Source organism: Anopheles bellator, chromosome 2, assembly GCF_943735745.2.
Source record: "Anopheles bellator chromosome 2, idAnoBellAS_SP24_06.2, whole genome shotgun sequence".
NCBI lineage: Eukaryota > Metazoa > Arthropoda > Insecta > Diptera > Culicidae > Anopheles > Anopheles bellator.
This window is the reverse complement of record NC_071286.1, coordinates 38,890,527-38,904,748: the sequence shown is the minus strand read 5'-3', so window position 1 is coordinate 38,904,748 and position 14,222 is coordinate 38,890,527. Positions and strand designations below refer to the sequence as shown.

Genomic DNA, 14,222 nt, shown 5'->3' with positions numbered 1-14,222 from the left:
AAATTTATGCGAGAAAGTTCCAGAATCTTGCCTCAGGACCCGTACGAAGTAAATAATCGTTACGTTACTTGATGCTGACAAACAATTCTATCTAAATCTTATTCAGACGTATACTGATTTAACACTATCATAAAAGTTCAGTTCAGTTCCAAAGTTCAGAACCAAAGAGAATATTTCTACACACTACAGTAATTAATTAGGTCTAATATGGCCTTGTTCTTTTTAAGAAAGACAGAAAAGATAAAAATTATTTTAACAGGGCGTTGGATGAGCGTTTAGAAAACAATAACAAAGCTCGTTTATCGACAACAGTATTAGGAATATTTAATCGTAAAAAAACTGTACTAAACAATACGAAGGAAGTTACCAATTTACGAACGTTATGTTGTTTAGTCAAGCGTCAAGTTAAGAATATGTTTAATGCAAATTAATCCTGCTGTGAAAGGCCATTGTCCACGTAACTTGCCGAAGGCCGTTTCAAACGACAGTTTGTTGAGATCCTCACATGCTTCACTGCACAGATTTCCTCTCAATTGACTATGTATTAACATGTAAATCGAATCACGATTAGTTTCGTGAGATAGTTTGTAAACATGTTAACGGCGATGGTCAACGAATCTTTTCTGTCGAAGCAAACGAGCGGAACACATTGTACTCCATTGATTTGCCCGAGGTTGATATGGAGATGACGTCTGCTCATCATTTGAAGAACACATTAAACTACTTGAATATAGTTTTAGAACATGTTCGTTGGATACAAGCATTAAATCGTTCTCATCCTGGTAATAAATCTAGTTTTAAGGAGGACCAATCTGTCTGAATAAAAAAAACACTATCGCTACCAAAATAAAATATCGTCAAGGATTTAAAAAAAAACAACCAATTTATTGTATTACTCACACTTTTTGCTATCCTACAAATGATGATGTTGCCTTTTGTTAATGAATGGCAATTACAAGATAGGTTAACAAGTGTTAGTTTACTAACACTGTCTCCTTCCGATGTACTACATTATTTGTCAAAATCTACAGCTAAGTAATTTTCAGTGAAGTTCTGTTTTAGCATTGCATAAATTCTGTTTGTGTATCTGTAAAACTACTACCATAAGAAAAAATGTACTTATAGTCTTATGATAGTATTTTCAACTGCCATGTTTACATAAACAATATTTTAACGCGATAATAATGCCTTTTTTCCTCACAGCCAACTGAAAAGAACCACGGGAAAAGCATTAAAATCAGCTTCCAACAAAGTTACTGTCGAGATTAAACAAAATTGCAATCGCAATTTTGAAAAAGGATATATTAAAAATTGAACGCTAGATACTGGTTTGCCAACTCAAAACTTTTTTGCTGAAAAAGAGAGATGAGATGGATCGGGATTTTCCCCGGGATATTGGCAATTCTTCATTCTCATCTTTATTTTACTGCGGATTGCTACACGAGGCAAATTTAATACTGTCTGAATTGGCCCTCTTCGGGAGGATTTACTTGTACGGTAGCTTCATACAGTTAAGAAGAAAACCTTAGGTGAAAAAAAGCAATTAACTTGTCCATTCAGCATTTACGATTATGTTTAATCAGCGAACTATGATGAAGTTTGGTGAGAATTTATTTTCAAGGGAATGAATTCTCTGACGCATTGACAAGACCTCGAATACAAACTCATATGACTGCATCGCTAATGGGTGATTGAGCGACGACGATTTAAGGCGTATGTAAACGATCATCGCTAAGAGAATGATAATTTCAAATGCATAACATACATCCGGCACGAAGGTGAAAGATTTATTATCTTGAATTTATTATTATGGGCAAGGTTTTCTCAAATGTTTCACACCACTTGAGCGAGTAGCAGGAACATACACAATGAATTTTATAGATGACTCATTAACGCCTTACTTTATTTAATTTACTCCTCTTCAAACAAATTTCGACTCTTTAACTGATAAATGATATCTAGTGGATAGAAACATGAATAAACAAATTACACAAAGGAACGCGACAGTGAATTTACTTTGATGCTTACAACACTCACCGTAATCTATTCTACGTCAAAGTCGAAGTTGCTCTGCTCTGCTATGAAGCTAATCTTGTTTAAGCTGAACCATCAGCATCGTTCGAAATTATATTGCATGCTCATGCATGTTCGCAGGCCTGATGCTCATCGGTGTGATGCTTGGGAAAAATATATACAAAGTTCAGCACTTCTTCAATGCTCATATGGATCATTCTTCAATGCTCATCGGAAGCAAAGCATGCAGTTGCTACCGTACTTCCGTTTCCTGAAAACATCCTCACTCGATGGGTGAACTTTATTTTATCACACTGACCCGCTCGTTGTTAGTTCTATTTGCTGCACATTGAGCGGAAATTTAGTTTAATCACGTCACTGGTTATGGATTCACTGTACGATTAGCTTTCAGAATCAAATTTTACGGTACAACACGAAACCAATGTCGATTGATGTGGTAAATGGAGTTTTAAATTGCTTCCTATCGTTCGCAAATTCACAAACTGTACCAGCACGCAATGAAAAAATAATCAAAAAATAGTTTTACCACTTGATTTAATACTTTTGAGCTATAACATGGCATCACTTTACTACCGTTGAGAGCAGTTTACACTTGGCTGTGATGCCGTGATTGAAACGGCAGTGCTGCCGTGATTGAAAATTGAATGATTTTTATGTATCAGAGAATCGTGCAAATTAGAGAATGTTAGTGCGATTGAGATTGAAGTGATTAACAATAAGAGTAATTATAGAAACATACTAAACGTCATATAGTCTTTGGTACTTACCTTTAGTAATCATTTGGTAGATCTCAGCTCGCGAAATTGCATTAAATGACTAAGCATCCACATTGCAACCTTTTTAATGTCCTTATGTCTCCAGTTCAAATGCAGTGTCAAATATGATCAAATCAATCCATCAATCAAACCACCAATTTGCTATCAGCTAAAAATGGCCTCGTTTTCGGCCCAACTCGTTTCCCGTTTTGTTCCCCATCCTCAATCATATCGATCAGATCGGAACATCGATCAAGAGAACACTGCAACCGATATTTGTCTGTTGAATGGAAGAATGTGCCAAGGGGAGGAGCAAGAACTGACTCGAAGCAATAAATTGATTCCCGTTCCGTTCATTAGGAAATACTGTTTGTCATTTGCTGCCAGGTTTATGGGAACGGTGTTTATATTTACAACTTGTCTGTCGTCCTGAACTCTAACTTTACAGTTTTGGGTTTCTTCGCCATCGAAGCCAGTGATTGAGAATACCGTTGAAAAAGACAAACGTTTTTGAAGAAGATATAACTATGATGTGGATCCTTGGCCTGTCGACTTCAGAGTACAATATACTTAGTTTAGGAAGTTTATTTCTCTTGCAGCCTAAAACTGAGCAACATGATACGCCTTATGGTAACTGATAGGATAGTTCGCAGTTGAAATAAAGCATCCCCGTTAAGTCAATCAATAAAAGGAAAACTTGCCCAGGAGCCGGCGAAAGCAATTTACTTTGTTTGGTATCTGGCGCACAACGTGTTTGGACGAACATTGTGGGAATGCTAGTTATTGACACCGCAGGCAGAAGAAAAGAAACGGAACTTCGATTGTCGCTTCTCAGGCAAGGAGATGGCAGAGATATGGCTTCTTTCCTCTGGAATATTGACTTCAGTCTGAGAGTAGTAATGTTGCTCCATAAAACTGATTGCTTCTGAGAGGTCGGTCCTGCTCCTTTTAGTGGTCGATCCAAATGCTGGCCAGGGCTCGAGTTAATATATTAAGAAATGCATGGGACGGTCACGCAGAGTGTGAGAAAAGTAAGAACGGTTGATGCCCAAAGTGTGCGTGAAATTAATACCTGACCCAAGGACTGCAGGAGTCTTCGTAGCCACGGACCCGATGACGATGATTGTTACGGTGGTGGGAACTGCTACGATGGCTGCCGGTACGACCAATCAGTTCTCCTTAATCATTAGGCGATACTTAATGCTCGATTGCCTGCCATCAGCATAACCGACGCCTGATACGCTCCGTTCCGGTATTATTGCTAACGATTATCGCAATTCATTATGCTTCGTCAGACAATGGGCATTCAGTCGTTGGGCGCCACAATGCGTTTCCAAGCACAGATTTGAATCAACGCAAATTGCCTACATCGTATTGCCTCGGCAAAAGGGGGCGCACCAGAAAAGTATTAAAGGCGACCGGCTACCGCAAAAGTATTGTTAATTTTCTTATCAGATGCCTCCGTTCAATAGGAACGAATGGCAATAACGAAATACGGCCAATATCACGCGACCGGGTGCTAGATTCTTTTTATGCTTAATTAATTTGCTTTGATTGATTGTTGCGGTCGGAATGAGGGGGACCTCAATCAACTAAAACAAATGAAACTGGCCAACAACAAATTTGGTATCTGGAAAGCATGCACGTTACGCGAATCAGTGACCCCTGCCCCAGAAGCATAAGCATAGCATAACTGATGAAACAAATACTTTTAACGGGAACAATCGCATCGAGTACTGTAAAACTGCAATCAATCATAGACTTTGCAGTGGCCCTTGTTGACACGTCTGCCGGATAAATTTGTCATTTGCTCTTTTCAAGCTGGATGATAATGGCTAAAATCCACCAACAAGAAACGGCTTGTCATTTTAGTAACGAGCGTTCATCAATCAGTTTTTAATGAGAAAGAAATTCATTAAAGCTACATTGTCTATTTCGAATTCGTCTCGGTGTTTGAAATTAAGTAATGGATATAAACTAAGCTCCATAACAGCTTTATTGCAATTGATATATTTTTGATGTTTATGCCGTGCCAAATAAAAATTACTGCTACTCGGTAGTATAAAAGATGATGTGCATTATTTCAAACTCCGATAAAAAGCATTGGGCGTTGGATGGCCATTGTTTACCTAGTTCGAACGACTCGAAAAATTATCATTTTAAGAAACTCATTAAATGGTTATGTTTTAAATGAGCACAGCTCATTTAAAACATAATTAAACAAACACAATTGTTCTTTTAACAAGTGCATTGTTTAGCGATATTATTTTAACGACCAAGTATATCAGCATCGTTTAGAACTCTATTTTGATAATAAAAAGTAACCAAAACGTCTTTTTCAAGAATCCATTTGTCAATGGTTTTAACTGAGAAAAATTACTTATTCGAAATGTACAACGTTCCTCGTTGCACAAGATAGTAACAGGGTTCAAACAACAGCTTAAACACCAACCAAAAGGTAACTAAATAGCGTAGTTGTAAGTGATCCAAATGAAAGAGAATATAAAAGAGTTGCTTGTTGCACACAACCATACGCGACCTGTAAATGGCATGGAGTTTACAAAAGGAAAGCGGAAAGCGTCTGTCTCATCATTGTATTTTATTAGTAGGGAGATGCGAATTTAGGTAATTCCTGTTCCCTATTAGTAGTAAATTTTTACGCAAGAGCACGACAGTGAATTGAACAAAAACCGACGTGGGTGACCTTCATCTAAGCATAAGCATTTAGTATATCAGTGGTTTTATTACCCACTCAATCTACAATCTACAGGTTTCAATCTACATTATGATACACATTCATTCCAAAAATATGTAAATAAGGAACGTTTGGAAATGGACGAAAGTTTCGATTATATACTGTGGTAAAGTTTCTTGCTGAATTGTTGCAGGTCCGTTCTGATTTGGTTAAATAATATTTCTATTCACGTCACGTATGAGTCTTCCGAAATACGCGCGAAATTCAACAACATACTTTTACCAAATCGTTTCACCAATAAGCAACAAGGGAAGTTGAAAACTATACGAATATCGGCTACGAAGAATTGTCACAAAACTTTTTTACGATATTCTTATTATTATAACTATTAACTTATTATTATTTACGATTTAACTTATTATTATAGGATCAGAACTGTGGATGCCATTACTTTTTTGCTTTGCGCAGAGTACTAGGAAAACAGCGAATGTCACGAACGAAAAATGGCCAACACTTTTCGAATACCTATTGAGGAACCCAAAAGAAAACATGAAATGTGTTAGTATACAAAGTGTTGAGAACGCGAGGAGTAGATTACGGCTCAAACCAGAAGGAGCAGAGGAGGAAGCAATGTTTACATGATGCAACATACCTCCCGCCAGGAAACTCGTAATCCGAACGAGCATAGGACAAGTCGCGTTGTTTACATTTCCCACGAAACGGAATTTCGAAGACATAACGCGTCCTAAGCAATTAGAAGCGCGAGGGACAGGGTCGCGAGCAATAAGATAAGAACGTATGGATGCCTATTTTTAGAAGCGTAGGATCAGAATAGCATAGAAGGACCAACGGACTGATTGCACCCGTATTGCTTATCTTGAAACTCCAAGTAAGGGACGGGACTGCAAGTAAGGGACAGGTTCAAAGAGTAAGGTTCTAGCGAGATGCGATGTACCGAAAATTTAGTATATAAGACATCAAATTGTATGAATAAATCACTTGCATATTAGTTCTTAAACGAATCGAGTCGAGTTGCTTTTCTCCTCTTCAACTGGAACTAGCTTGTGCCTTGGGAAGAATTCCCTTCGGAGATTGACCATATACCCTACGGGTTGCATCGCTCCGACGGAACAATTCCAAAGGAAGATTGGCATCTCGGATGTCCACGTTCAGGTACTAGGAATTCTCTGAAGACTAGCCTGTTCGTCTGACGCCTTGAGTTGCTTGATCTGTTCAAGCGATTTCTCGAAAGAAAGAAGGTTTCGACTTCGGTGCAGGTCATCGGGTGCCAGGCGAGAGCACCAGTGTCGGCCGTATCTTCGCACGGCTGGGACACAACTTCAATTTGTGTTGGTGGATCCGACACCGACATTTTACACAAAGTAAAATACCGAAAAAAAACCTTTCTCGATCGAAAATCCGTCATCCCAACGACAACGAAAGCGCGTTAATAACAAATTTTGTGCCACTTCGAACAAAACAGTTTAAAGAAAATAACTACCGATATACTTTTTTGTGTGCGACACATAAGTGTCCAATTCCTTGTGCTTCGAGGGCCGGCTGAAGGTTGTAGTTCTCATTTTAGTTTTGGAAGAAGTTAAGTAGCGCAAAAAAAAACAAACCAAAGGTCGTTTGCGACACACGTTGTCGTTTGTCGTTTGTGGCTGAAAAATCTGGTAATCTGGTAGTTTGTGGCTGAAAAATCTGGTTTGTGGCACTCTCCGAAACTGGTACAGAAAATAGCAAACGTAAAATGCTTAAAAACACCAAGGACCAGGCGTCTCCATTAACAAATAAAGAATATCAGCTTAAAATCATATATTGTCTCTGCAGATCAATAACAACCAATAAGAAACTAGATAAACTATAAGATATACACAGTTCATAATGAATATTATGAATATAATGAAACAAATTCATCGAAAAGGTAGTGAAAAAAATTCTCATCGTTTAAATTTCATTTGTGATTACAGTTTAAAATCAATTTACAGTGATTGGCATTTTAATCAATCTCAATTTTTTTTCTTTCATCGCAACGCAGCAAAACTTGGCACCATTCACCCAACACGGCACTTAGGCATTTTAGGCATCAAGCATCTCGTTGAGTCTTCCTGGCAATAAAAAGAATTTCATGAGCCAACAGAAAGCCTGAGCGTTAAATCGTAAAACCCTCCTTCGGCCCTTTATCGATAGCCAATTTTCATCTTAGGTATGCGTCTAACACAATCAGCAGTAGGAGCGTGCCGTGCATTGATTAGCAACACTTAGGAAGAGTTTCAGGACTTTTCAATTAAATCTTAGCCTACACGCAGCATCCTCGCCAAAACGTTCCGATACACATTAATTTCATTGTAGTCTTGCGTAGTCGGCAGTTGTGATATTGATTTCGTTGGACCATCATGATTAGCGTCAAAATTAAAAGTTCTGGTGATGGTTGCGCATTCAAAGCGATTTTAATTAGTTTATCATTTCTTTTACATATTCTATCGTTGATGTAGCCTCAAATTAATCAAAATGTACTTACGATGCAATGCAGAGGTGCTATATGTGGTATGGCGCTATATGGCGTGTGGTTCCTTTCATTTTGAAACAAAATCATTTTAAAAGTTCCCAGCAATTCTTGATATATTCTTTTCATCAGGCATAGTAACGAACTTATTAATTGCTTAGGACTATTCTAAAGACAACCAAATCGTCCAAAGCAGCTTGTGTACAGCTAGTAGATAACTGAGAAGATTTCCGTGTTGCGTCGTAAAACGGTGAAGGTGTGTTAGAAAATTTATAGCTCTATTGCGTGCTCCGTGGGCTAGCAGGGCAGCAATTACGTATGGATCGATGGACTGCATGACCATGCATTGGTCGCGAGTATGCAGCTGAAGTATGTGCCCATTCGCAGCAATTCAAATGAAATTATATGTGCTCTTTGCTGCTGTTCTGTCAACTATCCGCGATGGCACGGTTACATTACCATAAATAAAGTGGCGGTGGCTTTCGAGGGAGGTTCAATAATACCAAAACACTCATTGAAATATTGCTTCACGCTACCATCACTTCACAGTCATCCGTGAATAGCAGCACGTTTTATTTAGACTCGGACAGAAGCCCGCTGTAGAATCAAGGTTCACTCTTCAGCTCCATCTACCAAGCTCAGGTTTTGTCGGGATTCAATCGATATATACATTTTTCCGTACCAGCGGTAGTGCGTCGGAGTTACTGGTAGACCTGGGCGACTATTCCGATATTGCCATCGGCATGTCGTAAAAATGAACTTTGTCGTAAGCTGTCTGCAACGATTTGCGCATCTCTTGTGAATGCTCCCAATCACGCGTTTCGCAAATGACCTTCACCTGAAAATATCGTAAAAGACAAAAATATAGATTGTCTGTTTCGCTGTAAGCATTGATGGGATTGTAGCACTGAAATGAAACAAAACAAACCAAAACGGGTATGACAGCAAACCCTTTCTGAAAAAACCTGTAAGACGATGATATAATAACTATCATGGCTGCAGATAAGAAAAGTGAATGGTTTTGCTACTTTCTGCCAATTTTCATATACAAAATAAAGCTTTTTGAATGTTACTTAAAATAAAGAAGAGATAACAAATGGAAACCCAATCGTCAACAGTACAATAATTCATGCATTCTAGCAAAAATTGAGACTCCTGGAACACAGAACACAGAAACTAGCTGCAATAAAGCAAACTCACTTACGGTGCCTGCAGGGAAAAGATCTAATCAGGCGGAGCACCAACTTTAGAAAGCGAATATTGACAATTCACGCCCATCAACGCCCGTGGCTTCACCCGGGTCAATCAAGCAAACATGGTACGTCGCTGAAGTAACCCATTCGGATATAGGGCCGCAACCATGTTCTAAGTGCTAACATGCGCCACCACAAAAAAGCACTGACAAGTGAGTGGTCGGGGCATAAATGGAATCACTATAATCACTACAGCCTCCATCGGGGTCGTCGACGACGAGCGGTCGCTGGTCACCGTTCACTGTCATTCGACGGTAGTTGACGGTGGTCATTTCAACAAATGTGAGAATTAGAGGCAATTCAGCTACGCCATTTGTGGGGAGGTATGCGTGAAAGTCGGCAAGGGAGCCCGCGCTCACGTCAACCCTTATTGTGGCCTATCGACTCCCGGGGCTATTTGGTACTCACGCACCGTGTAACGATGGTATCTGCAGCACGGTAACTTACCTCGACGTGGTGAATATCACGAATGAAGGCACGTTCATGCATTATATCTTTGATGGACACGCCCAGGTCGGCCAGCAGGTTGCACAGTTTGGCTACGCCGCCCGGACCGTCGCTCACCGTCACGGTGAATCTGCGACAGGTTTCATTTTTAATTTTTTTTTTTTTGCGACACAAACCGTTGGTTTGACCAGCGACCCGACAGGATCATCACCGAGCATGCAAGAGAATCGGAGAGAAAGAGAAGCAAAGGAGAAACAATTTGGTAATTACCATCAGATGTCAGAGCAAAAATGTCATCATAAAACGTTCCAGCCAGCGCACAGCACCGGGCGAGGTAATTACCTCTGCAAGCGTCCTTCGGCCGCCATTCCACGCTCGAGACACTTGCCGAACATCGTAGTATCGATGTTGCCTCCACAAATTAGCAGCACCACCCTGATGGGTGAAAAATGGAAATGGGAATTTGCATCATTACACTGGACGGTCTTGAGCCTTTCCTGAAGTGCGTGATCAGCCGCACGGAGCGTACCTTTTTCCCATGAACTCGTTCAGATGACCGGCCATGATGGCCGCCAACCCGGTAGCACCAGCACCTTCCACGACGCACTTTTCCAGCTCAACAAGTCGCAAAATGGCCAATGCAATCCATTCCTCCTTAACGACCACCATTTTGTCGAGCAACGGTACGGTGGTGGCATACGCATTGTAGCCGACCTGCGGCACCGCCAATCCGTCAGCCAGCGTTTCCCGGTTTGGCACGAAGATTGGTCCACGGTTTTCGAGAGCCCGCGTAAAGCTAGGACACTTCTCTGACTCGACGCCCTGCAAAAAAAAATGCCGCATGGAAATCACCGAAGCTGGACACATTCCTGCTCGCCCCGAACTTACGATGATTTTGGTACTCGGACTGAGATTTTTTATCGCAGTTGCGACACCGGCAATGAGACCACCACCTCCGACCGGGACCACCACGGCATCGATGTCGCTCACCTGCTCAACGATTTCCAGCCCGATCGTACCTTGACCGGCCATAATGTGCGGATGGTCGTACCCGTTGATGTATGTGAGACCCCGGTCGTGACCCATCTTCAGTGCGATCCGTTTCGCTTCGCCCATATCTTTTCCCTACGATCACGAAAAAATGAGGATATCAAAAAAGCTAAACAACGAGTAATCGGACACGGGCGAATTGGTGGACCAATCAACCCATATTTGATAAGCGCCAATCCGTTGGACGCCGTTCACATCCGCCCTTTGGAGAAGGATGCTTATCTGACACTTTGAAAAGGGACATTTCCAAATCGGACCTACCTGCACAACGACATTAGCATGATAGTTACGGCATTTCTGGATTTTCATCAGCGAAGCCTTCAGCGGCATGACGACCGTCACCGGAATGCCCAGCTTCCAGCCGTGGTACGATAGACCCTATAAAGGGACAAATAAACAAGGCACGAACAAAAACGAATAAAATGAACAAGAAAAGCAGACATCACATGAAGTGAAAAAAATCTAAGCCACCGTTCGGTTATCTTTCCACTCCGAGTGAATGCACTCCAACGAACAGATACCCAGACCTTTGGGAGGGTTGCTGGCGGAACACACACTGACACTGACACTCTGGTGGCCCGGGTCGGGCCCCATCTGGTTTTCCTTCTACTTCCGGTCCCACTGACTAGGAATGAAATGTTTCCGCAAAAAGAGCTAATTGCAGTGTCTTGGCATGTGGAACTTACCTGAGCGTGATTCCCTAGTGAGGCAGAGATTACACCCGTTTTTTTCTGCTCCTCCGACAGCATGAGTAGGGCATAGCGAGCGCCACGCTCCTTGAAGCTGCCGGTGAACTGTAAAAACTCCTTCTTCAGGTAGATATCCATGTCAATCAGATCGGAGAAGTGGGATTTCTTCACAGGCCGCAGCAAAATAAATCAAGACAAAAACATGCACTTGTTAACAATGTGAAGGCCGCCTTAAAATTGGTCTCCACACCATCAACTGAACCAGAACATACCACACAGGGAGTCAACTCGACGCCTTTTCGTATTTTAAACGCAGCCGACGTCACATCCTGAAAGCTGATTATTTGAGGTGTGTCCGCATTGCAAAATGGATCAACAACTTCCGGCTCCGTTGGCGTTGCTGGCCGGGGAGCGACGGGAGCTGTGTTCTCCATGGTGTCGACATGGTTGGTCGACGGTTTAGGGTTGGAATCCTGTTCCGACGCGGTCGCCGACAACCGTACGGATCGTAACTGCGTCGTTACAGCAGACACTTGCATTGCGATGGTGGGGAATCTGGAATTACATTTGTAATAATTTGTGTTATTGTAAGAGAGAACATTGCTGTAGTGCTAAAAGAGCAACATTCTTGATCCTTGCCGTTTTGTTTGATTTTTTTTTATCTTTCTCATGTTGAATATACTTTTGATAGGGTTTTTAGATAATAATCCTATTTCTAGTTCATTTTACTCGTTAGTTGGAGGCCATCAGTTCTCTCACACAACATATTTAATAATTTCTTATCAGCCATGGATAATCTAACAACCTAAAATACTATTTTTAACGAACATCGCATCATTAAAAACAATAAAATGTGCAAAATTGCCTATTTAAAATTGCATAGAGTAATATTTTATTTCGTTATTTAAAAAAACCATTAAATTTAAACAAAAGTTAGATGCTCCTTATCAAACCATCACCAGTGCTGATATCCTACGACAAGTTCATTACAATTTTAACATATCGGCATATCTTCTAACTGAAAAAGTATCAACCTTATAACGACACTTTCAGGTTTTACATCGCAAACATGTTTTTTGTTTGTTCCGTAAACAAATCTAATCCGAATGCATTTCAAATTCAGCACACCTTTATCGTCAGCACTACGTTAAACGTAATTTCAAAACTGTTCCACGTGTGGATCAACAAATTCGAACATCGAGCGCTCTCTCACAGGCATTTCCCGGATGTTTACTAAGTGGTAATCGCTACTGATCGTTTGTTTCATCGACACATCAGCTGTATTGAGGGTGCTGTGGCATCTAATCGTTTCACACTGAAGCTTGGTGGTACAGGCAATCAATTAGCATACGTCCTGATCTGCTAGCGGGCGAGGAGAGTGATTCACTTAATTCCACAGCACTGTAGGAAGATTTGTTTGGTTCACATAAGCCTTTGTCAATTTCAGACGAATCTTTTATAAATGCGCTAAAAGAAAAACAAATCCCAAATTGGACCACGTTCCACTGATCAACTTCATTGGCAAAGTTAACCACAAATGATGTAAGACTTTCGAAACAATCCAAACAGTTCCGTTGGCGCTCAAATTCACAAAAAGCCACAAAAATCTACTTTTCTCATTTCACCTTCAAATTGTCTTTGGGTATCGAGCGCACCTTGTAGGAACTGGAACCCGGAAATTGACTACAGTTGCGGCCGGCGCTGTGTGTGGCTGACGCTTCGTTGGCAGCAAATTCCACTTTATCGACCGGTGGCTGGAACGGCGAAGCTTTTTATACAACCGCTTAATCCGGTCCCAATCCCGTTCTATGGAGCGAGATAGAGCACCGTCAAAGGATGGCGTCCGGTCCGATCCAAATATTGCCCGAAAACGGGGGCTTTGATTATCGGCGGGATGCGAAAACTTGCCAGACCATTTGAATTCGAATACACGGAGCACACACAGCACACCGAGACTCTGCTTAATCACTATGCCGGTTGTTATGGCCAATTTGAGCTGAAATTCGATAATTGAAACTCGCAGCGGCTGCAGCCTCCCGGAGCCGATCGGAACGGTAGCTGCGAACCCGTGTACGGTTACGTATGGACAGCACTAGGCAATATTTTTTGGAGCAATTCGCTCGACGTGTAGCTCACCAACGCCACAACATTTGCCTTCGACTGAGGAGCGACCCTTCTGCTCCGAGCGGTTAGCATCCGCAGGCTATAACCTCGGCTTCGAAGGCCACGCACCATGCGCCGTGATGTAGACCAGGAGGCTGATAACTCCTGAACGCATTCGTACCAAAGGTCGGCTTCCCGATGCAGTTCCAACTGGCGTCTAGCTGCAGCGGCGCTTTCAAACAATGCTTTATCGCCCTGGGGTTTGATTGTGATGGAGGCTGTCAGCAAAACCTTGTAACGGCCCTTCTTATCACTCACATGACCTACAGCTGCCGCTCTCCACGAGTCGTTGAGGTGAGATGTTTGGAGCATCAATCATCCTGCAATGCCGATCCCTGGTTTGGCGTTTCCGCGCATTACTCATCGAGAATGGCTCCGAATGGTTATGGCTGACGGCTAGCGGATCAAAATATAGGTTCCCTGGTAGTGCGCCCAGCAGGGTCGCTGAAATGAATAATGAAATTGAATTCCTTCAAGCGTGGAGTCCAGTGTGGCCCAACGCAATCAACGTCACCGTTTTCATCTCGTTGAACTGAGTGTTACGTGTGTTACTCATCATCGAACAGGCAGTTATGTTTTGATTCGTACGTTTCGATCAGCGTTTAGCACGGCAGTTTGTGTTTGGTG

At 41.6% G+C, this 14,222-nt stretch overlaps 1 protein-coding gene across 2 annotated transcripts; it reads right to left on the bottom strand.

Moving 5' to 3' along the window:
- Positions 1 to 8,374: 8,374 nt before the first annotated feature.
- On the bottom strand, positions 8,375 to 11,971 carry LOC131209714 (L-threonine ammonia-lyase). 2 transcript variants are annotated; one of them, XM_058202838.1, is made up of 8 exons: positions 11,705 to 11,971; positions 11,430 to 11,597; positions 11,005 to 11,121; positions 10,582 to 10,818; positions 10,223 to 10,515; positions 10,036 to 10,128; positions 9,694 to 9,823; positions 8,375 to 8,831 (listed from the first exon to the last, which is right to left on the bottom strand). In XM_058202838.1, exons 1-8 carry the CDS (start codon positions 11,969 to 11,971, stop codon positions 8,715 to 8,717), a joined length of 1,422 nt encoding a protein of 473 aa, XP_058058821.1. In that variant the 3' UTR covers positions 8,375 to 8,714. The 2 variants fall into 2 exon arrangements, with proteins under 2 accessions (XP_058058821.1, XP_058058822.1); XM_058202839.1 differs by having other exon boundaries at positions 11,708 to 11,945.
- Positions 11,972 to 14,222: the final 2,251 nt, after the last annotated feature.

Bases quoted from the DNA above. Each gene is read 5' to 3' on its own strand.
- LOC131209714 (XM_058202838.1), bottom strand. From the start codon at position 11,971: ATGCAAGTGTCTGCTGTAACGACGCAGTTACGATCCGTACGGTTGTCG. The intron at 10,819-11,004 runs GTAGGTCCGATT...TCGTGATCGTAG, and splicing joins ATGCTAATGTCGTTGTGCAG to GGAAAAGATATGGGCGAAGC. The intron at 10,516-10,581 runs GTAAGTTCGGGG...TTTTTTTTGCAG, and splicing joins GTCCGAGTACCAAAATCATC to GGCGTCGAGTCAGAGAAGTG.